Raw genomic sequence first — 26,466 nt, 5'->3', positions numbered from 1 at the left:
CTCTGTCTACAGTTTATTTTGTTGAGCCCTAAAGATGACTTTTAATGGCTGCACATATTTACTCCTGTGTATGTATCATAGTTAATCATTCTCAGGAATAGATTATTTCTCTTTTTACCTTTTTTTTTCCATTTAAAATTCAGTTCACTGAGCATTCGTGCTAAGCATTATACATACAAGATCTAACTTTAAAACTATAACCCTAAGGGGCAGGTGTTACAGAAGATAGGATTAAAGCTTAGAGAATTTAAGTAACTTGCCAAAGGTCAAATAGCTAACAAGTGGAGGGGCTAAGACATGAATCCTGGTTTACTGGACTTAGAACTCTGTGTTTTTAATCACTTCATAGTAATATCTGTCTGCCATCTTCTTAGATGTTAACTCTTCTACAAAACCTTCCTGACTCCCATCTCTCCATACTTCCTTTGCTCCTAGAACCCTGACTGCTTAGATGGATGGTACGCTATTTCAATATAACAACTTCTTTTTTTCTCTTTTTTTTGAGACAGAGTCTTGCTCTGTCGCCCAGGCTGGTGTGTGGTGGCGGAATCTAGGCTCACTGCAACGTCCACCTCCCAGGTTCAAGCAATTCTCCTGCCTCAGCCTCCCAAGTAACTGGGACTACAGGTGCCCACCACCACACCCGGCTAATTTTTATATTTTTAGTAAAGAAGGGTTTCACCATATTGGCCAGGCTGGTCTTGAACTTCTGGCCTCAAGTGATCCACCTACCTCAGCCTCCCAAAGTGCTGGGATTACAGGTGTCACTGGGCCCAGCCAGTATAACTTCTTTACTTTTCTTTGTATGTTATTAGACCACGAGCACGTTTTGCCCTGGATCTGTGTTAGTCATCTTTTACTCCTACTTTCTGACACATGGTAGTTGCTTAGTGAGTAATTATCGAATAAGTAAATGAATGGTTGAAAGCTTCTTAACACATATTACCAAATTGCTCTACATAAATCTTGTACTAGTTTAAGTTGATATGGAGGATTTCTGTTACTGAATTCACCACCTGCCAACATGGAGTGTTAGGACTCAAACAGTATGTTGTTTGGGCCATTTTATGTCCACACCACTCTTACAAATTTCTTTATGGGAAAGAAATTTTTGTCCCAATTTATTAAATAAAATTTTAAAAATGAAAGCATGTTTTTAAATAAAATATATATACATTGAAGAAAATTTGTTAAATTGGGAGCCATAGAGAACAAAATTACCAGGAATTCCACTATTCTGAGGCTTTTAAATAAAAACCCTGCTGGTGTTTTCCTATTTAAAAATAAACCATATCTTATCTTTCTTTCTTTAAATAATAATTACTTGGAGGATTTTCCTATGCATTAGTGGGCCTTTGAAAACCAAAATTTCAAAGGCTGAATAATGTTCATCTCACGAAGAAAAAGTATATTTATTATGAAAACAGTATTCTAGAATTGTAAACATAGCTATGGGGAACAGTTTAGGACATAAATATTTGTGCATATTACTAGACACTGAATATTTTAAATGGAAGTATTTCAAATACGCAGAAAAGTTTAGGTATTAGTGAAACAAATACCCAAAGGTCAACTATACAGATATTTACAGCTATCCAATAACTTTCCATGTAGGCTAGGAACTCCTTCTACAAATACAGTGATCAGAAAGAAATAGATGTTTACCATTTGAGGAAATGTTTCTATCTTGGTATCTCCTAGTTTATGTTAAGTGGGTGCTAGATTTACTAATTTCTGCTAATGCAGTTCAAGCTGTCTGAGATCTATTGTATTTACACAATACAATAGATTTTTTATTTGATTTGCTTTCTTTTTATTTGATTTCTTTGGGGACACTCATTTAAAACAACTTTTCTTGACTATAGCTTTAAGAGCTGTCACAGCTGCAGATACAGCTGCAATTTTTTTTAGTTTTAACTAGAAACTCATCATTTACCCTTCCTTGAACACAGCTGGATATGTTCTTTTTTCCTGGTTGGTGGCACTGTTATACAGCTATTCATTTGACTATATGTTGCTGCATACAAACTGGGTAAAATCATTATGAATTATTGGATGTAATTTTTATCATCTTATGCTATTTTGGGGGTTATATATTGCTTTCACTGCCACTAATTTCAGTAAGAGAAAAGTGTGTAAATCATAATGACAGAGCTAACTACAATTCTTGTCAAAATTGTTGGCTTATTCTTAGGATCCATTGCTTTTATGCTCTACAAATTAGAGGATCTAATTTGTAGTCTGCATTCCAATACTGACGTTTTTAGTGTGCTGCCTACTTGAACATTCATGTAAAACATTACAGGAAGAAATGAAGGCTGGGCACAGTGGCCCACACCTGTAATCCCAGCACTGTGGGAGGCCAAGGCAGGCAGATCACCTGAGGTCAGGAGTTTGAGACCAGCCTGGCCAACATGGTGAAACCCTATCTCTACTAAAAATACAAAAATTAGCCGGACGCAGTGGCGTGCACCTGTAGTCTCAGCTACTCGGGAGGCTGTGGCTGGAGAATCACTTGAACTTGGGAGGCAGAGGTTGCAGTGAGCCAAGATCACAGCATTGTACTCCAGCCTGGGTGACAGAACGAGACTCCGTCTCAAAAAAAAAAGAGTACATAAACACCCATCCCTGAAGAATATCATCTCATCCCCTTGTGAAAAAAAAAAATCTCATCTCCTTTCCAAAAAATACCATCTCATTGTCTTGCCAATCAATTCCAAAGAGCTCAAAAAAACAATTAACAAAGTTAGTATAGTTCCCCTTTTTGTTCAAAAGAGGAAAGATTTGCTAACTCTGACACACATGGGAAGAGCTTATGAAATATTTTATTGGTTTTTGCTCTATTGTTCATTGCTATTGCATATAAATATAAGATTATATATATAATTTGTGCATTATAAATATACCTCATTCATGCATAAATACATGCTTCATACATTAAACATGTATTTTTCCCCCATGCTTAGATCCAGTTTATTCCAGAAAAAAAGCAAAATTTTCTTCAAAGATCAAAAGCAACTATCAGTAGATGGAAAACTTTTAAATTTTTGCCTCCAATTCTTTTTTTTCTTGAGCTATGTATGAGGAAATCTATAGCTCAGACTGTGTCTGGTGTTAGTATGTATCAAGCTCTTTAGCCAGAAGGAGGAGCAAGGCAAATGAACCACATCCCTTGGCACTTAGTTCCTTCTTACTTTCCCTATGTGAGAGAGTACATGCACTCCTGAGCAAGGAGACTGCAGAGCAGGGATCTCTAGAATCCCCGGAGGACCAGGCGCTGCATAGCATTTACTTCATCTTACAGAGTTAAGTCTGAGATGACAGAAGGGATTTATCTAGGGCCCACAGCTAGTAAATTATAATGTCAAGATCAAATCCTGGTTTTCTCACCCTTATGGGTAATATTTAATGTCATTGTTCCCTTTATTACACTACTTTTTTCACCCTAGGGTGACAGCTCTCACAAAGTTCGGTCCTGGAACAATATGTTTGATAATTCTATACTAACAGGATCATATACTAATGGTACTAAAACTTTTGATTTTTTTTTTCTTCCCAGGATTCATACCTGTGTGTAGCCTTGGAGTGGCTCAAGTGGGTAGGATGAACTTTGGAAAGGATGTCAGCACCTTGAAATATTTCACCATCTGTGGCTTACAAGAGGGCTATGAACCATTTGCTGTTAATACAAACAGGGATATTACCATGTGGCTGAGCAAGAGGCTTCCTCAGTTTCTTCAAGTTCCATCAAACCATGAACATATAGAGGTTTGCTTTTTCTTTAAAAATCAGGCCATTTCTAAAAAGCAGGAAAAGAATATACACAGGAACTTCCGCTTAGACAATTATTGTGACTTACTTAAAATGATGACCTTGATGTGTTATATAGTAGTGGAATCTAAGCAAAGATGGTACTTTCTACCAGCTATCAGTGGATGGGAAACTTTTAAATTTTTGCTTTCAATTCTTTTTTTTTTTTTCTTGAGCTATGTGTGAAGAAGTCTATAGCTCAGACTGTGTCTGGGGTTTGTGCACATCAAGCTCTTTAGCTAGAAGAAAGATCAAGGCAAAGGGAACCACATCCATTCTCATATTAGATACGTTACAAGTAGCTTGTTAGAATGATGAAAAATACTTTCTTTTTTATGTATGGGCAATGTCAGGCTGAATCTGAATATATAGAATTATAAGATAAATTTCCGAAACCGTCTTTAGAAACAGAAGCAGAACTCTATGACTATATCCATAGCACAGTAATCTGTTTAATCATCTCTTACAAAATGATGCCATGTGTGGACCGCATTTGGGATTCTGAAAACGTGATGTGCCTTAGTCATCTTTAGAATCAGGAAATTGACAATGGTGATTGGAATGTGAACTATCGCTTCTTCGTTTGCTAGGTGACCAGAATAGACGGCACCATAGACAGTTCCCCATGTTTAAAGGTCACTCAGAAGTCTTTTGGTTCTCAGAACAGCAACACTGATATCATGTTTTATCGCCTGAGCATGCCGATCGAGTGCGCGGAGGTCTTCTCCAAGACGGTGGCTGGAGGGCTCCCTGGGGCTGGCCTTTTCGGGCCCAAGAATGACTTGGAAGATTATGATGCTGATTCTGACTTTGAGGTTCTGATGAAGACAGCTCATGGCCATCTAGTGCCCGATCGTGTTGACAAAGACAAAGAAGCTACTAAACCAGAGTTTAACAACCACAAAGATTATGCCCAGGAAAAGCCCTCTCGTCTGAAACAAAGGTTACTAATTTATGCGCTGTGATTTTAAATTTGTAGTTATGTGAGGAGGGTTACAGTCCAGAGTAAAGGGTCTCCTAGTGTAAATTTTTTCCTCCTCCTCCTCCTCCTCCCCCTCCTCCTCTTCCCCCTCCTCCTCCTCCCCCTCCTCCTCCTCCCCCTTCTCCTCCTCCCCCTTCTCCTCCTCCCCCTTCTCCTCCTCCCCCTTCTCCTCTCCCCCTTCTCCTCCTCCTCTTTGTGCAAAGGATGCTGTAGGGAAAAATTAAGCAACCTGTTAGTCATCTAATTTGTTAGCATAGATGCAATCTATCTCAAGAGTTACTTTTTAAGATGTCTGTGTTTACATTCTTGCCTGAAACTTGCAGAGCATTTTCTCCAAATAGTATTTTTTATGATAAAGGCGGCAAGTTATTTTAACATCCTTTCTTATACTAAATCAGAGTTTCTCAGTCTCAGCACTATTGACACTTTAGGCCAGACAATTCTTTGTTGAGGACACACCTTGGACATTGAAGGATGCTGAGCAGCATCCTGACCTCCACCCACTAGATGCCAGTAGCACTCCATCCCCCAAACTGTGAGAACCAAAAACATGTATTTTCAGATATTCCCAGATGTCCCCCAGGGAGCAAAATCGCCCAGGTTTAAGGCAACTCAATTGATTATATGCTCATATTTGAAGTAGACAGAACATTTTAATGTTGCTTATTGTTAGTCCTCTGAAATATTTCAGATTTTTGCTTAGAAGAACAAAGCCAGATTACAGCACAAGCCATTCTGCAAGACTCACCGAAGATGTCCTTGCTGATGATCGGGATGACTATGATTTCTTGATGCAAACGTCCACGGTATGAGGTTGCAGCTTTTGTCGTTTATTTCTATTTGTCACTCATTATGCTTTACATCTCCAGTAACACATACCGATTCATCATACTTAGTAACATTATTTTTAAAATGTCTGTTTCTGTTTTTGGATATATTTTGGGGACTGAAAGTTTGAAAAAAGTTTATGTATTATGATGGATATTATGCAATACAAGAGCTATTTTAGAAAAAATATTTGTAATGGCATGCATAATCTTAATTTTGCTCTGTTTCTTGACAAAATTTTAAATTGCCCTTGAATTTTTCAACTACATTTGATTTTCTTCATCTTACTGAATTGACTGAAGATCAATCATCATAATTTGTGAGAGGTCAAGCTTTGCTCCCTTCCATTTTAAATTCTCAAAGCTACTTCTCCTAAAATGCTACATTGAAAAAGTATTTAGTTGTGTTCATTGTAGAGTGATCCCATATTTGAGTTTGATGTTCACATGTTCTGAACTATTTCAAAATGAGTTTAGGCCGGGTGCAGTGGCTTAAACCTGTAATCCCAGTACTTTGGGAGTTCAAGGTGGATGGATCACCTGAGGTCAAGAGTTCGAGACCAGCCTGGCCAACATGGTGAAACCCTGTCTCTATTTAAAATATAAACATTAGTGGAGTGTGGTGGTGGGCACCTGTAATCCCAGCTACTAGGGAGGCTGAGGCAGGAGAATTGCTTGAACCCAGGAGACAGAGGTTGCAGTGAGCCGACACGGTGTCACTGCACTCCAGCCTGGGTGACAGAGTGAGACTCCATCTCAAAAAAAAAAAAAGTGAGCTTAAAGTTCAAAATGCTATGTGTCAGAGAAAGGAAAGGCCAAGAATATGCAAAAAGGTGGGTGACAAGTATAAAAACCCAAACATTGGCCAGGTGCAGTGACTCGCGCCTGTAATCCCAGAACTTTGGGAGGCCAAGGCAGGTGGATCACCTGAGGTCAGGAGTTCGAGAACAGCCTGGCTAACATGGTGAAACCCCGTCTTTACTAAAAATATAAAAATTAACTGGGTGTCGTTGTGCACACCTGTAGTCCCAGCTACTCGGGAGGCTGAGGCAGGAGAATCTCTTGAACCTGGGAGGCAGAGGCTTCAGTGAGCTGAGATCACACCACTACACCCCAGCCTGGGTGACAGAGTGAGAGTCTATCTCAAAAAAAAAAAAAAAAAAAAAGTGAACATAGATTTGCATACATGTATAAGCTTGAAGAATTTGAAGCTTCCCTATGCTTAATGGATTCGTGATTTTATTACATACATATACTGTATATGTGCACATATATATGTATGTGTGTATATTACACACATCTAGCACACGCACATATGCTGACCAGCATAAAAAGACTTAAATCATTTAGCATGTTTGCTCAGATCACATCTTTTCTCTCTTTCCTGTTATTTCTTATTTAATTCAGGATCTCTGGTAAAAGACGTTTCTTAGTTTGTAGTGTTAGTCCTTTGTCCCTACAATATTTTCATTCACCCAAACGGTTTTAAACCAAGAAGTGAATTCTTAAGTCATTCACAGACTTAGACACAGTTAGGATTGCAAATCCGAGTTTTGTTTTGTTTAGTTTTACTTTGCCAATGTTTGGTTCTGCTATCTTCACAGTACTATTACTCAGTGAGAATCTTTCCTGGACAAGAACCTGCTAATGTCTGGGTGGGCTGGATTACATCAGATTTCCATCAGTATGACACAGGCTTTGACTTGGACAGAGTTCGCACAGTAACAGTTACTCTAGGAGATGAAAAAGGAAAAGTGCATGAAAGGTTAGTTTTCCTCAATTTTTTGCAAGAATGACATGTGAAAAAAATATTGGTGAACCTAGCTATTCCTTTTCCTTGTATTTTGTGACCAAGATATTTCTATTTATAGGAAGAATATAATCAAGCCATTAATGTCAATGTCGTTTTTGTTATTCATACAAACCAGTTAAGGAATCTAAATGTGTTAAATGTGCAAACATTGTACAGTAAGAGCAGTGCAGCCTTTTGGGGTAATGATCATATATTCCTTCAGGTAACATGACTAACAGCTTGGGTTACCAATACTTAGCCTTTGTTTTAGGGATGAGAGATGGGTGAATGTGCGGCTTTTAACCAATGACTTGATATAGATTTCGGGAACTGACTATGTGGTGGGGAGAAAACTGTGAAGACAATGTGGGCTGGTAGTTTAGACCAGGTGGACGCATTTGAACTCGGACTGAGGAGAAGTGGGTTCTTTCCTCAGCTTTGCCATTGACTCGCTGTGTGGCTTTGGGTAAGTCAGTTACACTTTCTGTGCCATTTTTTTTTCATTTGTAAAACAAACCAAACTCAAACCAAACCTTCAAAAAAGTGAAGAAGGCTATCTTCCTTGCAGAATAAGACAAGAGAAGATCTGACCATTGGCTTCTACCTTTTGTGCCCATGCATCCTCTCTGATCTGCTGTGACAGGTCTCCGAAAGAGTCCTTTATAACGTTGCTTTTCTTCTATACCTGCACCATCATTTTTTGGGAAACTCACTTTCCTGCCCTTGGGTTGTAACATATGAAGCATAATGGACTTAGCATTTGCAATGGGAGCCCAGCAAAAATCTCTAATGAAGAGCTCTTTACATAAGTTTGGGACAAAAAAACCACATGTCTCCAGGAATATTTTTTGGGGGCCACGCTTAATTTTCAGGGATGGCAACAATATAAGTAAAGAACTCAATATGGGGATGGGATAACTGAAAGATGATTTTGTTGGAGGAAATGGAAGATAGGGAAGGGTCATTGGATTTTACGTAGATAGTGTGAAGAAATGCAGCCTACATTTGATTACTCAAAAACTGATTTATCCCAGCCTTTTTGTTCTTTCCCTTCTGCTTGCCTGGCTTTAGCCTTTTTTGCTGGTTTTGTTAATATGTTTACTGTACAGTGGCAAAGAAAGAGAATGCTGATAAGGCTCAAATTACTTAACTTTGTTACCATCTCTAGTAAAAGCTTTAGGGAAGGTGAAAATCAGGTGGCATTTGTGGTTAACATCACTGGGTTTTTTTTTTGTTTTTTTTTTTTTTTTGGCATATTCTAGTTAAGTCTGTCTCTCAGATCACTGGGAATTGTCCAGAAAGGGGCAAAATTTTAGCCAAATTTTAAGTATATCAAATCACTGAAGGCTTATGTAGAATTTGCCTAAGGACTTTGATAGTGTCTGGAAATAAATGCTTCTCATTTCAGAACAAGTGGTAAAACAAAACAAAACAACAAAAAGCTAAAAAAAAAAAATCCATGAGATGAAAATTACAAATTTGGATGATTTTTAAATAGTTAAACTTTTTTGAACCCAGAAAAAGGTCTAGTTTGGTTTGAGTTTTTGGAGAGAAGGTGCAGGTCAGTTCTTACTTGGTTCCAACTTGTTGACCTGTCTTCATTAGGTGTGAAATGTAGAGACACATAAGACCTGATTCAGAACGTCCACTGCAGTCAATGGAGTTTTGCTCAGAATCACAGAATCGGGCCCATTGTGCACCTCTCCCATTACAGCATGAGCTTGTTGCTTGCGCAGCATAATTTAGTTAGTTTGCAAGATATACCTGCTTTCTCTTTTATCTGTGGTTGTACAAAGATAAAAATGTTCTTTTGAAATTCAGCATCAAACGCAGCAACTGCTATATGGTATGTGCGGGTGAGAGCATGAGCCCCGGGCAAGGACGCAACAATAATGGACTGGAGATTGGCTGTGTGGTGGATGCTGCCAGCGGGCTGCTCACATTCATTGCCAATGGCAAGGAACTGAGCACATACTATCAGGTACGTGGTCAGTGATGATTTCAGTCTTCTAGGGAGGAAGACTTCTTTCCCCCATTAAAGGAAAACACAGTTTGTAAGATCAAAAAGTAAAATAGACACATGTACACGTGCCCCTGGTCTGAAAACCAGCCGAGCAGACCTGCCCATAGCAAGTCCTCCCAATAGCTGTCCCAGCCACTGCACTCCTGTGACCTGAGAAACACCTTGGTGGTCTCACCCCAACAAAGCTGCACAATCACCACCACAAATGCCTGTAGCCAGACCACTGAGGCACTTGCAGATGCTGCTGACATAAATTACAGCTGAAGAATCTGCACAGATACTACACTACCGCATCCACCCAGAACCAAAACCAGTGTATCCTACCCAACCGGTACCCTAGAACCCATCTACAGGAAAAGCTATTTCCTACAAAAGCTACTTCATAAAGTTGGAAGAAGCTACTGTTTTACCAGATGAACAGATATCAAAGGAACACAAGAAACACGTGAATGGAAGGAAACATGACTCCTCCAAAGGAACACAATAATTCTCTAGTAACAGATCCCCCTCCCCAAAATAAATTTATAAAATGCCTGAAAAGAAATTCAAAGTAATGATCTTAAGGGATCTCAGTGAGATACAATAAAATGCAGATACTTCAACAAGATCAGGAAACCAATTCATGATCTGAATGAGACATTCAACGAAGAAATGCATATAGTAGAAAAGAACTAAACAGAAATCTTGTAACTCAAGAATTCAATAAATGAAATAAAATATACAACTGAGGGTTTCGACGACAGACTAGATCAAGCATAAGAAAGACTTTATGAACTTGAAGACAGGTCTTTTGAAATAACCCATCCAGAGGGAGAAAAAGAAATAAAAATAAGAAAGAAGGAAAAAAGCCTATAGAACTTATGGGATGCCACTGAGCAATGGAGAAAGGCACAGAAAACGTTTAACAAAATAATGACTAATAACTTTCCACATCTTTGGAAAGATATGGACATCCAGATCCAGGAAGCTCAAAGGATCTCAAAAGAATCAACCGAGAAAAGCCCTTTCCAAGGCGCATTATAATCAAACTGTCAAATATCAAAGAAAAAGAATCCTAAGAGTAATGAGAGAATAGCACCAAGTCATATATACTTGGATTTCCATTTGACTATCAGCAAGTTTCTCAGCAGAAACCTTGAAGGCTAGGGAAATGAGATATATTCAATGTGCTGAAAGAACAACTGTCAGCCAAGAATACTATGTCTAGCAAAGCTATCCTTCAGAAATGAAGGAAAAATAGAGTACTCCACAGATAAGCAAAAGCAGAATGAATTCACCACCTCTGGACCTGCCTTAGAAGAAATGTCTAAGGCAGTGCTAAAGCTGGAAGCAAAAGGATGGTAATTACTATCATGAAAGCATGTAAAAGTATAAAACCCATTCGTAGAAGTAAATTTTAAATCAAACTCAGAATACTGCGGTACTGAAATGGTGCTATGCCAAATCTTTCAAACCTCTAGTACTCTAGTATGAAGGTTAAAAGTCAAAATTGTCAAAAGTAACTACAGCTACAAGTAGTTGTTAAGGAACATACAATATAGAGAGATGTAAATTAAGGCATCAGAAATATACATTGTGAGGGGAGGGTAAAAGTCCAGAGTATTTTTTTTTTTTTTTTTGAGACAGAGTCTTGCTCTGTTGCCAGGCAATGGTGGGATCTTGGCTCACTGCAACCTCTGCCTTCTGGGTTCAAGCAATTCTCATGCCTCAGCCCCCTGAGTAGCTGGGATTATAGGCATGCACCACCACACCCAGGTAATTTTTGTATTTTTAATAGAGATGGGGTTTCATGATGCTGGCCAGGATGGTTTCGATCTCGATCTCCTGACCTTGTGATCCGCCCACCTCGGCCTCCCAAAGTGCTGGGATTACAGACATGAGCCACCATGCCTGGGAAGTCCAGAGTATTTTTATGCAACCAAATGTATCAGCTTAAGATGGTCTATTATAACTACAATATTGTTTATCTTAGTTTCATAGTAACCACAAAGAAAAAATTGCAGCAGTCACACTAATGAGAAAGGGAAAGGTATCAAAGCTTAGCACCACAAAAAGGTATCAAACCACAAAGGTAAGCAAGAGAGCAAGAAAGAAATGAAGGATCTAGAAAACAACAAACAAAATATTAGGAATAATTCCTTACCTATCAATAATAACCTTGAATGTAAATGAATTAAAATTGCTCAATTAAAATATATAGAGTGGCTGCATGGATAAAAAGCAAGACTCAACTATATGCTGCCCACTAGAGATTCACTTCACCTGTAAGGACAGACATAGCCTGAAAGTGAAGGGATGGAAAAAGATTTTCAATGCAAATGGAAACTGAGAGTGAGCAGAAGTAGCCACGCTTAGATAAAATAGACTTAATTCAAAAAATGTAAAAAAGAGTCAAAGAAGGTCATTAATAGAAAAGGATCAGTTAAGAAGATATAACAATTGTGAATTTATATGCATTCAACACTGGAGCATCCAAATATATGAAGTATGTTTTATCTAAAGGGAGAGATAGGCTTCAATGCAACAATAGTAGGGAAGTTCAACACCCCACTTTCAGCAACAGCAGATAATCCAGACAGAAATTCAGCAAGGAAACAGCAGATTTAAACTGCACTCTAGACCAAAGGGACATACTAGACATTTACAGAACATTCTGTGCAACAGATGTATAGCTGAAGAATACACATTATTCTCAACTGCTCATGGGGCATTCTCCAGGACAGATCATATGTTAGGCCACAAAATAAATCTTTAAAAATTTAAGATGATATCGTATATATTTTCTGATCACACTAGTATAAAACTAGAAATCAATCCTGAGAGGAACTGAGGAAACTTTATGAATACATAGACATTAAACAACATGCCCGTGAATAACCAGTGGGTAAATGAAGACATTAAAAAAGAAATTAAAAATTTTCTTGAGACAAACAAAAATGGAAACACAACATACCAAAAGCTATGGGATACAGCAGAGGCAGTTCTAAGAGGGAAGTTTACAGTATTAAATGCCTACATTTAAAAAGTAAAAAATAAACCACCTAATATTACACCTCCAAAAACCACAAATACAAGAACAAACTAAACCCCAAATTAATAGAAGTAAATAAATAATAAAAATTGGAACAATAACAAAACAGAGACTAAACAATACAAAAGATCAATGATACGAAGAGTTGTTTTTTTGAAAAGACAAAATCAATAAACCTTTAGCTAGACAAAGAAAGAAAGAGATGACTCAAATAAATAAAATCCACATTGAAAAGAAGACATTACAACCTATACCACAGAAATACAAAGGATAATGAGAAAATATTATGAAAAATCGTATGCCAACAAATTGGATAACCTAGAAGAAATGGATAAATTCCTAGATGTATACAACCTACCAAGACTGACTTATGAAGAAATAGAAAATCTGAGCAGATTAATAGTGAGTGAGGAAATTGTATCAATAATGAAAAGTCTCCATCAAAGAAAAGCCCAGGACTAAATGGGGGAAAAGTTGAAAGCTTTTTTTTCTAAGGTATGGAACAAGACAAAGATGCCCACTTTCACCACTTCTGTTCAACATAATACTAGAAGTGCTAGCCAGAGAATTTGGCAAGAAAAAGAAATAAAAGGCATCCAAACTGGAAAAGAAGTCATCAAATTGTCTCAGTTTGTAGATGACATGATCTTATATATAAAAATACCTTTAAAAGTTTACTAAAAAACTGTTAAAACTAATACATTCAGTAAATTTGCAGGATACAAAATCAGCATACAAAAATCAGTATTTCTTTGCACTAGTAGTGAATGCTCTGAGAAAAAAAATCAAGATACAATCTCAGTTACAATAGCTTTAAAAATCAGTTATCGGCTGGGCGCAGTGACTCATGCCTGTAATCCCAGCACTTTGGGAGGCCAAGGCGGGTGGATCATCTGAGGTCAGGAGTTCTAGACAAGCCTGGCCAAAATGGTGAAACCTCGTCTCTACTAAAAATACAAAAAAATTAGCCGGGCGTGGTGCCGTGCACCTGTAATCCCACCTACTGGGGAGGCTGAGGCAGGAGAATCACTTGAACCCAGGAGGCAGAGGTTGCAGTGAGCTGAGCTCCAGCCTGGGTGACAGAGTGAGACTCCATCTCAAAAAAAAAAAAAAAAAAATCAGTTATCTAGGAATACATTTAACAAAGGAGGTGTAAGATCTCTACACTGAAATCTATAAAACATTGGTGAAATAAATTTAAGAGGACAGAAATAAATGGAAAGATATCTCATGCTGTTGGATTGGATGGATTGGAAGAATTAATATTATTAAAATGTCCATAGTACAAAAAGTAATCTACAGATTCAGTGAAGTCCCTATCAAAATACCAATGACATTATTATTCTATTATAGAAATAGAAAAAATAATTCTAAATTTCTTATGAAATCACAAAAGACCCCAAGCAGCCAAAGCAATCTTGAGCAAAAAGAATAAAGCTGGAAACATCACACTAACTGAGTTTAAAATACACAAAGCCCATAGTAACCAAAACACTACCTGACTTGAAACTATACTACAAAGCTATGGTAACCAAAACAGACATATAGACCAATAAAACAGAACAGAGAACCCAGAAAAAAAACCACCTATCCATAGCCAACTAATTTTCAACAAAGGTGCCAAGAACACACATTGGGGAAAGGACAGTTTCTTCAATAAATGGTACTGGGAAAATTGAATATTCACATGCAGAAAAATGAAATTGGACCCCTATTTTTCACCATATACAAAAATCAACTCAAAGTGGATTAAAGACTTAATGTAGGACCTTAAACTATGAAACTACTGGAAGAAAACATGGGGGAAACACTTCATGACATTGGACTGGGTAAGGATTGTTCGGACAAGACCTCAAAAGCACAGGCAACAAAAGCAAAAATAGACAAGTGGGATTATATCAAACTAAAAATCCTCTGCACAGCCAAGGAAACAATTAACAGAGTGAAAAGACAATCTACAGAATGGGACAAAATATTTGCAAACTATACATCTGATAAGGGATCAATATCCAGAATATATAAGGAACACAAACAACAATAGTAAAAACAATTGATTTAAAAGGGGGCAAAAGACCTTAATAAACATTTCTCAAAAGAAGGCATACAAATGGCCAACAGGCATATGAAAATATGCTCAACATCACTAATCATCAGCAAAGTGCAAATCAAAACCACAATATTACCTTATTCCAGTTAAAATGGCTATTATCAAAAAGACAAAAGATAATAAGCATTGGCAAGGATGTTGAGGAAGAGGGAAACTCATACACTGTTGGTGGGAATGTAAATGAATATAGCCATTATGAAAAACAGTATGGAGGTTCCTCAACAAATTAAGAATAGTACTACCATATGATCCAGAATTCCTCGTACTGGGTATATATCCCAAGGAAAGGAAATCAGTGTGTGGAAGGAATATCTGCACTCCTATAATTATCACAGCACTACTCACAATAGCCAAGATAGGGAATCAGCCTAAGTGCCCATCAATGGATTAGTAAGTGAAGAAAATGTGGTATATATACACAGTGGAATACTATTTGGTCATAAAAAAAAATGAGAACCTGTCATTCGCACCAATATGGGTGAGCCTGGAGGATATTGTGTTTAGTGAAATAAGCCAGACATAGAAAGAAAAATACTGCACTGCCCACTCATATGTAGAATCGAAAAAAGTTAATGTCATGGAAGTAGTGAATAGAATAGTGGTTATCAGAGACTGGGAAGGGTAGGTGAAAGTGGGGGAGAGGGAGCAGATACCCAATGGATATAGAGTTAACATTAGAAAGGAAGAATAAGCGCTGGTGTCCTATTGGACAGTAGGGTGACTATAGTCAACCATCAGGTATTGCATATCTCAAAATAGCTAGAAGAGAGGATTTTGTATGTTCTTACCACAAAGAAATGAAAAATGTTCAAAGTGATAGACATGCTAATTACCCTGATTTGATCATTACACAATGTATGCATGTATCAAAACATCATGTTACACCCCATTAAATATCTACAATGTGTCAATTAAAAAACAGTAAATTAGAAATTAAAAGAAAATGGAAAAAGTTAGATTAATTATGTATGTTTACTTCTGTTAAATAATGACAATGCCATAAGCCCTTCAGAGTAAACAGAGTATGTTCCCCAAGCAGTGTTCACATAGTAATGAAATACTCTAATTCTTGAAGGAGCACATCAATCAATATGCAAGAAAGGAAAATCTCTGGGCTCCTTCTATAAAGTATTCCTTTGTTGTTATAAAGAAAAACTTTTTCCCTTGTCTTGTTTCATTACTAACATTATTAAATTCATTTGTGTATTTCAGGTGGAACCGAGTACAAAATTATTTCCTGCGGTTTTTGCACAAGCTACAAGTCCCAATGTTTTCCAGTTTGAGTTGGGAAGAATAAAGGTAATAAAACTCATTCCTGGTATTGTATTTGTATTTTTTCTATTAGGATATAGCATTGATTTATTCTGAAATGAATTCAGTATATCAGTACTGATATGAATCAAATAAATCATTCTTTCAAGAAAAGATAGCCATGCTTGAAAATCTCTTTCAGGTCACAAGGGTAACAAAATAATTAAAAAGTGTTTCTCTTTAGTTATCATATGTATATTATTGAATAAAAGGCTTATAGAAAAAAAAAATGCCGAGATTACACACATTGCAGTAGTCATTGAACTCATAGTGAGCTAATGAATGGACTTAAAGATCTGAAACCATGCCACCTACAATAGTGGTATGTATGGAATACTCCAGTAACATAAATGAAAGAACAACTCAGTTGGATGGGTTGGATCAGCTAAAGCTCAAAGAAGAGGTAACATTTAGTTTGATTACTAACTGTAAAATAGGAGCTCTTGGGGTACGTTTATTAGGAGAGGTCATTCTGGGCAGAGGATGAGAAGAAGCAAAAATATGTAAGAGTGAACATGCTGAAGGTTAAGGAATTCAGTGTAACCATAACAAAGGATGCCTTCCAGAATGTGGCTGGAGATTAAGATGGATAAAAGGTAGAACAAGTCCAAGTTGAAAAGGTCTTGTGTGCCATGTGAAAAGGTTAGCACTTATTACATAGACAAGGGAAATCCATTGGAAATTTGAAGAAGGGGATTGAGCATAATGAAACTTGTTTTGGAAAAATATGTTGTTATTAATGTGGAGGTGGGCAAGAATGAGAATAATCAGTAGCAATGAGGTGTCAATAATTTGATACTGTCTACATGGAAGACAGTGATTAGAGCCATGGAAGTCAGAATGAAAAATGATAAATGTGAAAATATTCTAGAGAAGAAATGAATACACGAAGGCCTGTGGTGGGTGATGACATGATGTGATTTCTGCCCAGTGCTCTGAATGTCAAAGTGAAGAAATTCAATGAAGGACGGGTAAACGGCGGGAGTAACTATGACTCTCTTAAGGTAGCCAAATGCCTAGTCATCTAATTAGTGACGTTCATGAATGGATGAACGAGATTCCCACTGTCCCTACCTACTATCCAGCGAAACCACAGCCAAGGGAACGGGCTTAGTGGAATCCGCGGGGAAAGAAGACCCTGTTGAGCTTGACTCTAGTCTGGCACGGTGAAGAGCCATGAGAAGTGTAGAATAAGTGGGAGGCCCCTGGTGCCCCCCTGTCCCTGCAAGGGGACAGGGTGGGGCAAGGCCAGAGGTGAAATACCACTACTCTGATTGTTTATTCACTGACCCCGTGAGGTGGCCCCAAGGGGCTCTTGCTTCTGGCGCCGAGTGCCCGGCCACATGCATATGCCAAATTGTAAAGACCATCGATGCTAGGAAGAAACTGCATCAACTAATGAGCAAAATAACCAGCTAACATCATAATGACAGGATCAAATTCACACATAACAATATTAACCTTAAATGTAAATGGGCTAAATGCTCCAATTAAAAAACACAGACTGGCAAATTGGATAAAGAGTCAAGACCCATCAGTGCTGTATTCAGGAGACTCATCTCATGTGCAGAGACACACATATGCTCAAAATAAAGGGATGGAGGAAGATCTACCAAGCAAATGGAAAACAAAGGCAGGGATTGCAATCCTAGTCTCTGATAAAACGGACTTTAAACCAACAAAGATCAAAAGAGACAAACAAGGCCATTACATAATGGTAAAGGGATCAATTCAACAAGAAAAGCTAACTATCCCAAATATATATGCACCCAATACAGGAGCACCCAGATTCATAAAGCAAGTCCTTAGAGACGTACAAAGAGACTTAGACTCCCACACAATAATAATGGGAGACTTTAACACCCCACTGTCACCATTAGACATATCAACGAGACAGAAAGTTAACAAGGATATCCAGGAATTGAACTCAGCTCTGCACCAAGCGGACCTAATAGACATCTACAGAACTCTCCACCCCAAATCAACAGAATATACATTCTTCTCATCACCACATCGCACTTACTCCAAAATTGACCACATAGTTGGAAGTAAAGCACTCCTCAGCAAATGTAAAAGAACAGAAATTATAACAAACTGTCTCTCAGACCACAGTGCAATCAAACTAGAACTCAGGATTAAGAAACTCACTCAAAACCACTCAACTACATGGACACTGAACAACCTGCTCCTGAATGACTATGGGGTACATAACAAAATGAAGGCAGAAATAAAGATGTTCTTTGAAACCAACGAGAACAAAGACACAACATACCAGAATCTCTGGGACACATTTAAAGTAGTGTGTAGAGGGAAACTTATAGCACTAAATGCCCACAAGAGAGAGCAGGAAAGATCTAAAATTGACACCCTAACATCGCAATTCAAAGAACTAGAGAAGCAAGAGCAAACACATTCAAAGGCTAGCGGAAGGCAAGAAATAACTAAGATCCGAGCAGAACTGAAGGAGATAGAGACACAAAAAACCCTTCAAAAAATCAATGAATCCAGGAGCTGGTTTTTTGAAAAGATCAACAAAATTGGTAAACCACTACCAAGACTAATAAAGAAGAAAAGAGAGAAGAATCAAATAGATGCAATAAAAAATGACAAAGGGGATATCACCATCAATCCCACAGAAATACAAACTACCATCAGAGAATACTATAAACACCTCTATGCAAATAAACTAGAAAATCTAGAAGAAATGGATAAATTCCTCGACACATACACCCTCCCAAGACTAAACCAGGAAGAAGTTGAATCCCTGAATAGACCAATAGTAGGCTCTGAAATTGAGGCAATAATTAATAGCCTACCAACCAAAAAAAGTCCAGGACCAGACAGATTCACAGCCGAATTCTACCAGAGGTACAAGGAGGAGCTGGTACCATTCCTTCTGAAACTATTCCAATCAATAGAAAAAGAGGGAATCCTCCCTAACTCATTTTATGAGGCCAGCATCATCCTGATACCAAAGCCTGGCAGAGACACAACAACAAAAAAGAACTTTAGACCAATATCCCTGATGAACATCGATGCAAAAATCCTCAATAAAATACTGGCAAACGGAATCCAGCAACACATCAAAAAGCTTATCCACCATGATCAAGTGGGCTTCATCCCTGGGATGCAAGGCTGGTTCAACATACACAAATTAATAAACGTAATCCAGCATATAAAAAGAACCAAGGACAAAAACCACATGATTATCTCAACGGATGCAGAAAAGGCCTTTGACAAAATTCAACAGCCCTTCATGCTAAAAACTCTCAATAAATTAGGTATTGATGGGACGTATCTCAAATTAATAAGAGCTATTTATGACAAACCCACAGCCAATATCATACTGAATGGGCAAAAAGTGGAAGCATTCCCTTTGAAAACTGGCACAAGTGGCCTTCTCTCCCCACTCCTATTCAACATAGTGTTGAAAGTTCTGGCCAGGGCAATCAGGCAAGGAAAAGAAATAAAGGGTATTCAATTAGGAAAAGAGGAAGTCAAATTGTCCCTGTTTGCAGATGACATGATTGTATATTTAGAAAACCCCATCATCTCAGCCCAAAATCTCCTTAAGCTGATAAGCAACTTCAGCAAAGTCTCAGGATACAAAATCAATGTGCAGAAATCACAAGCATTCTTATACACCAACAACAGACAAACAGAGAGCCAAATCATGAGTGAACTCCCATTCACAATTGCTTCAAAGAGAATAAAATACCTAGGAATCCAACTTACAAGGGATGTGAAGGACCTCTTCAAGGAGAACTACAAACCACTGCTCAATGAAATAAAAGAGGACACAAACAAATGGAAGAACATTCCATGCTCATGGGTAGGAAGAATCAATATCATGAAAATGGCCATACTGCCCAAGGTAATTTATAGATTCAATGCCATCCCCATCAAGCTACCAATGACTTTCTTCACAGAATTGGAAAAAACTACTTTAAAGTTCATATGGAACCAAAAAAGAGCCTGCATTGCCAAGTCAATCCTAAGCCAAAAGAACAAAGCTGGAGGCATCATGCTACCTGACTTCAAACTATACTACAAGGCTACAGTAACCAAAACAGCATGGTACTGGTACCAAAACAGAGATACAGACCAATGGAACAGAACAGAGGCCTCAGAAACAACACCACACATCTACAACCATCTGATCTTTGACAAACCTGACAAAAACAAGAAATGGGGAAACGATTCCCTATTTAATAAATGGTGCTGGGAAAACTGGCTAGCCATATGTAGAAAGCTGAAACTGGATCCCTTCCTTACACCTTATACAAAAATTCATCCAAGGTGGATTAAAGACTTAAATGTTCGACCTAAAACCATAAAAACCCTAGAAGAAAACCTAGGCAATACCATTCAGGACATAGGCGTGGGCAAGGACTTCATGTCTAAAACACCAAAAGCAATGGCAACAAAAGCTAAAATTGACAAATGGGATCTAATTAAACTAAAGAGCTTCTGCACAGCAAAAGAAACTACCATCAGAGTCAACAGGAAACCTACAGAATGGGAGAAAATTTTTGCATTTTTGCAATCTTCTCATCTGACAAAGGGCTAGTATCCAGAATCTACAAATAACTCAAACAAATTTACAAGAAAAAAACAAACAACCCCATCAAAAAGTGGACAAAGGATATGAACAGACACTTCTCAAAAGAAGACATTTGTGCAGCCAACAGACACGAAAAAATGCTCATCATCAATGGCCATCAGAGAAATGCAATCAAAACCACAATGAGATACCATCTCACACCAGTTAGAATGGTGATCATTAAAAAGACAGGAAACAACAGGTGCTGGAGAAGATGTGGAGAAATAGGAACACTTTTACACTGTTGGTGGGACTGTAAACGAGTTCAACCATTGTGGAAGTCAGTGTGGCGATTCCTCAAGGATCTAGAACTAGAAATACCATTTGACCCAGCCATCCCATTACTGGGTATATACCCAAAGGATTATAAATCATGCTGTTATAAAGACACATGCACACATATGTTTATTGCGGCATTATTTACAATATCAAAGACTTGGAACCAACCCAAATGTCCATCAGTGTTAGACTGGATTAAGAAAATGTGGCACATATACACCACGGAATACTATCCAGCCATGAAAAAGGATGAGTTCATGTCCTTTGTAGGGACATGGATGAAGCTGGAAACCACAATTCTCAGCAAACTATCACAAGGACAAAAAACCACACACCGCATGTTCTTACTCACAGGTGGGAATTGAACAATGAAAACACTTGGACACAGGAAGAGGAACATCACACACCGGGGCCTGTTGTGGGGTTGGGGGAGGGGGGAGGGATAGCATTAGGAGATATACCTAATGTAAATGACGCGTTAATGGGTGCAGCACACCAACATGGCACATGTATACCTATGCAACAAACCTGCACATTGTGCACATGTACCCTAGAAGTTAAAGTATAATAAAAAAAAAGAATAGGATTTAACAATGAATTGGACTAATAGAATTTGTAGATGAATGGAATTCAGGATCTCAAGGAAACTGAGAATGAATGATTGATTTAAAATTTTAGTTTGGACAATTTGACCATGCTAATCAAAAAGTAGAAGAGCTTTTTGAAATTCAGGAAAAAAGGTTGAACTTAATTTTGCAATTGTAAAGTTGAGGTTCCAGGCACACATTGGAGTGAATAGAGTAGATAGTTTTATTAGGCTGGCTTGGTGACCTTGGATATCTTTCTTAAATTATTTGAGCTCAGTTTCTGCATCTATAAAATGGGGTTCACAGTATCTGTTTTATGGAGTTAATATAACTAAACATCTTGAGCAGTGCTTTATACATGGTATACAGCAAATTTATACACTCAATAAATTTATATACAATATACATACGTATGCATACCTATATACACATATGTATACACCATTGTGCTAAAAAGAGCTATGCTGGAGATTAAAATTTTCATCATCAAGAAATAAGCTATAATTCATCTTTGAGTGTGAATGGAATATTTGAGGGCAGATGTAGAGAGTGGGAAGAGATGGCTGAGGAGAGAGCCTGGTTGTATCAACTAAAAAAGAGGAACCTATGAGGTAGGCTGAGGGCAGAACTCTCAAGAATGTTGGAGAAGAACTGAAAGAGACATTTTAGTAGACGCCAAGCAAGGGTGGAGTTTTCTAAACAGGAGTGGCTAACAGCAGATGCCGTAGATGGACTCATACAACTCGGAGTAAAGGAATTCCTGGCTTTTGTTAATGAGGAGGGCTATGGTGGCCTTCCCAGAAGAATTTCAGCAAAACAATGGGAGAGGGGCTGGTCTCAGTGGCTCATGCTTGTAATCCCAGCACTTTGGGAGGCAGGAGGAATTACTTGAGCCCAGAAGTTTGAAACCAGCTTGGGCAACATAGTGAGACCCCATCTCTACAAAAAATAAAAAATTATTTTAGGCAGATATGGTGGTGCACGCCTTTAGTCCCAGATCCTCCAGAGGCTGAGGTGGGAGGATCACTTGAGAGTGCAGACATGGAGGCTGCTGTGAGCCGTGATTGCGCTGCTGCACTCCAGCCTGGGTGACAGAGGGAGACCTCGTCTCAATTATTATATTAAAAAATGATGAGAGGAGCCATGTGACAGTGAATTCAAGATTGGAAATGAGAGAAAGGAGGCAGCAAGTTCAGACTGCCCTTTTTTTTTTTTTTTTTTTTTACAAAATTGGACAAGGAGTGGTAGTTTCTCAGAAGCCTGACTGATATATTCAGTCATCTATTGACTATTGACTTCTACTGACATTTTCATTGGCCGACTAATAGCTATCACAAATTGAATGCATCCAGACTGGACTGCTTGCTCTCTTCTCTTCTTTTCCTTTCTTCTTTCTCTCTTCTTCTCTTCTCTCTCTCCCTCCCTCCTTCCCTCCCTCCCTTCCTTCCTTCCTTGTCCCTGTCCCTTTTCTTTCTTGCTGACAGTCTCACTCTGTCACCCAGGCTAAAGTGCAGTGATGTGATCTCAGCTCACTACAACCTCTCTCTCTCTCTTTTTCTCTTTCTCTCTCCTTCCCTCCCTCCCTTCCTTCCTGCCCTCCTGTCTTCCTTGTCCCCATCCCTTTTCTTTCTTGCTGACAGAGTCTCACTCTGTCACCCAGGCTAGAGTGCAATGATGTGATCTCAGCTCACTACAACCTCTCTCTTTTTCTCTTTCTCTCTCCTTGCTTCCCTCCCTCCATCCCTCCCTCCCCCCTTCTCCCCTTCCCCCCTTCCCTTTTCTTTCTTTCTGACAGAGTCTCACTTGTCACCCAGGCTGGAGTGCAGTGGCACGATCTCAGCTCACTGCAACCTCCGCCTCCCAGGTTCAAGCAATTCTCCCACCTCAGCCTCCTGAGTATTTGGAACTACAGGAACATGCCACCATTTTTGTTTTTTTACAGGCGAATTTTTGTATTTTTAGCAGTGGGTCAGGCTGGTCTTGTACTCCTGACCTCAAGTGATCCACCTGCCTCGGCCTCCCAAAGTGCTGGGATTACAGGCATGAGCCGTGGTGCCTGGCCCAGTCTTTCTTTAAATGTTGCTTTCTCAATGATGCCCATTCTGACAACCCCATTTAAAATTGCTGCCCTCGATTCTGGTTCCCCCATTCTAGCTTTCTCTCCCCCAAACCCCCAGGCCCATGACATCTCTTTTAAAATACCATTTAATTCATTTAATTTACTTATTGATTTTATTTCATACTTTCAGTGAGAAAAATGGAAGCTATATGAGGGCAGGGATTTTGTTAGTTTTATTCATTAGCATATCATCAGTATTTAAACCAGTACTTGATTTTTCCCCCCTATTGTTAGAGGGCAATAGGAAAGCAGTTTGAGGACGAAGTAGTCTACAGCATGCAGTTGAGGGGGCTCTAGAGGAGAAGAAGAGATAGAAGGTAATGCAGAAATACGAGATAATGGTTTTCTTATGGTCCCATAAGAGGCAGGCATCGGTGTTGTCAAGATCATAGATAAATGAAGACGCTTTTGGCAAAGCAGAGACCTCTCTTTCTTTGACACCAGACAGAAAGAATTAAGGATGGCTGAAGATGATACTGGAGGTGGAGGAGAAATAAGTATGTTTGTTAATGCCTAACATACTCTGTTTTCTTATTCGGTAGTCAGGTTTATCTGTTGAGCTTTATCTGGAATACTTCTGGCTAGAGGAAGTGTTTTAAGGACGAGTTGGGTGACAGAGAACAGACATTGAGAGAGAGAGCCAGGGGATTGTGACCTATCTGTCATTCAGGAAGTTTGGCACTGAAAGTCCCTAAAGACTTGCCAGCTTTCCCGGAGGTCCCAGCCTGGTAAAGAAATATAAAGGATATATGGGTATGCTTGGCCTTCTCTCTGTGCCATTCAGTATATGGGAAAGACACATCCCGAAACCTGTTTGACTGCCCGGAAGGTGCAGGTATTCTCTCTCACAATGTATTTCCTGGTTTGTCCTTTCAGAAACTTTTCAACCCAATTTCTATGATTTCTTGTGTTGACTTTGCTTGACTCACAGGGTTATCTTACTTTCCCTGTCTCTGTCCTGTGCAGAATTCTAGTCATTACTTTGTGAACCCCAAGGGATGTTCTACATTTATTCTTTTTCTGCCTCCCCATCCCCTAGAATGTGATGCCTCTCTCGGCGGGATTATTCAAGAGTGAACACAAGAACCCCGTGCCGCAGTGCCCCCCGCGCCTCCACGTGCAGTTCCTGTCACACGTCCTGTGGAGCAGAATGCCCAACCAGTTTTTGAAGGTAGATGTGTCTCGAATAAGTGAACGCCAAGGCTGGTTGGTGCAGTGTTTGGATCCTCTGCAGTTCATGTCTCTTCATATCCCTGAGGAAAACAGGTCAGCCCCAGTGAATCCCTGACATTCTGATTGGGACGCTTGGGATTAGCCTGCTGCCCGGGGCTTCCTGTAGTGGTGCGGGGCAGGGGTGGTTCTAAAGAAACAAAATGAAATTTACAAAGATCTAAATTCTTTAGGCAATGGAGTCATTATTCTGTGTATTCTAAGTTTAAGTTTATTTCTCAACCATTTTGTTACTGAAAAAAATTATTCTGTAGTTGAAGATGCCACATGATGGTTTCTTCATTCACTCTTGCGTTACTTACAGTGACAACGGCGAATAAAAATTCAGACAGGTGCAACTGCAATCCGACTTATGACTTAGCAGAGTACTGTAATAGAGAATAGTGAGATATTAGAGATGGAATCATAAGAATCACTTATGATTCCTATGTTCAACCCTTCATTTTATAGATGTAAAAAACTGATCCCAAGAGATATTAATGAAAGAAAATTGGGAAAATACTGGGAGTGTCTTCGAAACAAGTTTATATGCATTCTAGGCAGTAATAATAGTAACATAAAGTATAATAAATTCTCAAAGGTATTTGAGTAGCTTTGTTTATGATTTTCTGTTTTTCCATATGATAGCCAATTAAATTGCAGAGATTTCATTTAAGCAGCCTTCTTATCAATAAGGAGCTAAGTTTCGAAGTTTTGGGCCAAGATTTCCCTCCCAAAATGCCACTGAAATGTTGAACCACAAACTGAGTAAAAACAAGTCATGAAAGTAATGCACAAACATATTTGTATGTTTTAAGTCTTTAATCTGAAAATAATTATTGAAGCGAGGTCCATTTTTATATCTTTAGATGTTCTTGGCATTTTTTATTTTAATATCTTTAAAATTTAACCTATGCTTTGGAAAACAGTTTGTCAGTTCCTCAAAAAATGAAATTATAGCATTAACATGTGATCTAGCAATTCTACTCCTCATATATACCCAAGAGAAATTAAAATATGTCCACACAAAAACTTGTACATGAATATTCATAGAAGCATTATGAACAATAGTAAAAGAAAGGGAACCCCAAATGTTCACCAACTTATGAGTCAATAAACAAAATGTGATATATCCATATAATATTATTTGGCAATAAAAATGATTGAAGTACTGATATATGGTACAAAATGCAAGAACTTTGAAGACATTATATTAAGTGAAAGAAACCAGTCACGAAAGTATATTAAGTGAAAGAATCCTACTAGTGTGGGATCTTATTTAATTGAAAAGTCCATAATAGACAAATCTTTAGAAACGGAAAGTAGATTAGTAGTTACCTAGGGCTAGGAGCGGAACAGGACTGCTAATGGGTACTAAATTCCGTTTGGGATGATAAAAATGTCCTAAACTCAACTTACAGTTATAGTTACACAACTCCATTAATATACAAAAACTATTAAATTACGTATTTTAAGTAGGTAAATTGTATAGCATGTAAATTACAGTTCAACAAAGATATTTTAAAACAAAAGAAAATCAAAGAAAAATTAATCTGGCTAGTTAATTCTTTTTATGTATTACATATGTATTTACATATTTTTACATGAAGTAATTAGATATCTTTCATAACGTACTCTTGAGATGGTTCAGTTTGATTTTAATTTTGTATTCTTTTTTTTGTGAGAAGAGTTTTATCACAATTTTTCATCTGATGATGTTTTTTAAGAAAATACCGAACAATCAAAGCAAACATAACATTTGGGAAGGAATTCTTGTTTATGAAGG

At 38.3% G+C, this 26,466-nt stretch overlaps 1 protein-coding gene across 22 annotated transcripts in view; it reads left to right on the top strand.

Annotated features, from left to right (window-relative positions):
* Positions 1-26,466, top strand: part of RYR2 (ryanodine receptor 2) — a 788,912-nt gene that overhangs the window by 539,683 nt on the left and 222,763 nt on the right. For 15 of the 22 annotated variants that reach the window (XM_063790296.1, XM_063790294.1, XM_063790270.1 and 12 more), the window contains 8 exons: positions 3,560-3,768; positions 4,401-4,753; positions 5,484-5,598; positions 7,224-7,384; positions 7,848-7,877; positions 9,233-9,392; positions 15,785-15,871; positions 24,511-24,737. In XM_063790296.1, coding sequence (XP_063646366.1) covers positions 3,560-3,768; positions 4,401-4,753; positions 5,484-5,598; positions 7,224-7,384; positions 7,848-7,877; positions 9,233-9,392; positions 15,785-15,871; positions 24,511-24,737 — 1,342 coding nt within the window. The remainder of the gene's footprint in view (positions 1-3,559; positions 3,769-4,400; positions 4,754-5,483; positions 5,599-7,223; positions 7,385-7,847; positions 7,878-9,232; positions 9,393-15,784; positions 15,872-24,510; positions 24,738-26,466) is intronic. The other 7 variants (XM_063790292.1, XM_063790307.1, XM_063790306.1 and 4 more) reach the window with 1 other exon arrangement.

The sequence above is a fragment of the Pan troglodytes genome, chromosome 1 (assembly GCF_028858775.2).
Source record: "Pan troglodytes isolate AG18354 chromosome 1, NHGRI_mPanTro3-v2.0_pri, whole genome shotgun sequence".
NCBI classification, from domain to species: Eukaryota; Metazoa; Chordata; class Mammalia; order Primates; family Hominidae; genus Pan; species Pan troglodytes.
Note: the sequence above shows the minus strand (reverse complement) of the source record. Positions and strands in the feature narration are given on the sequence as shown.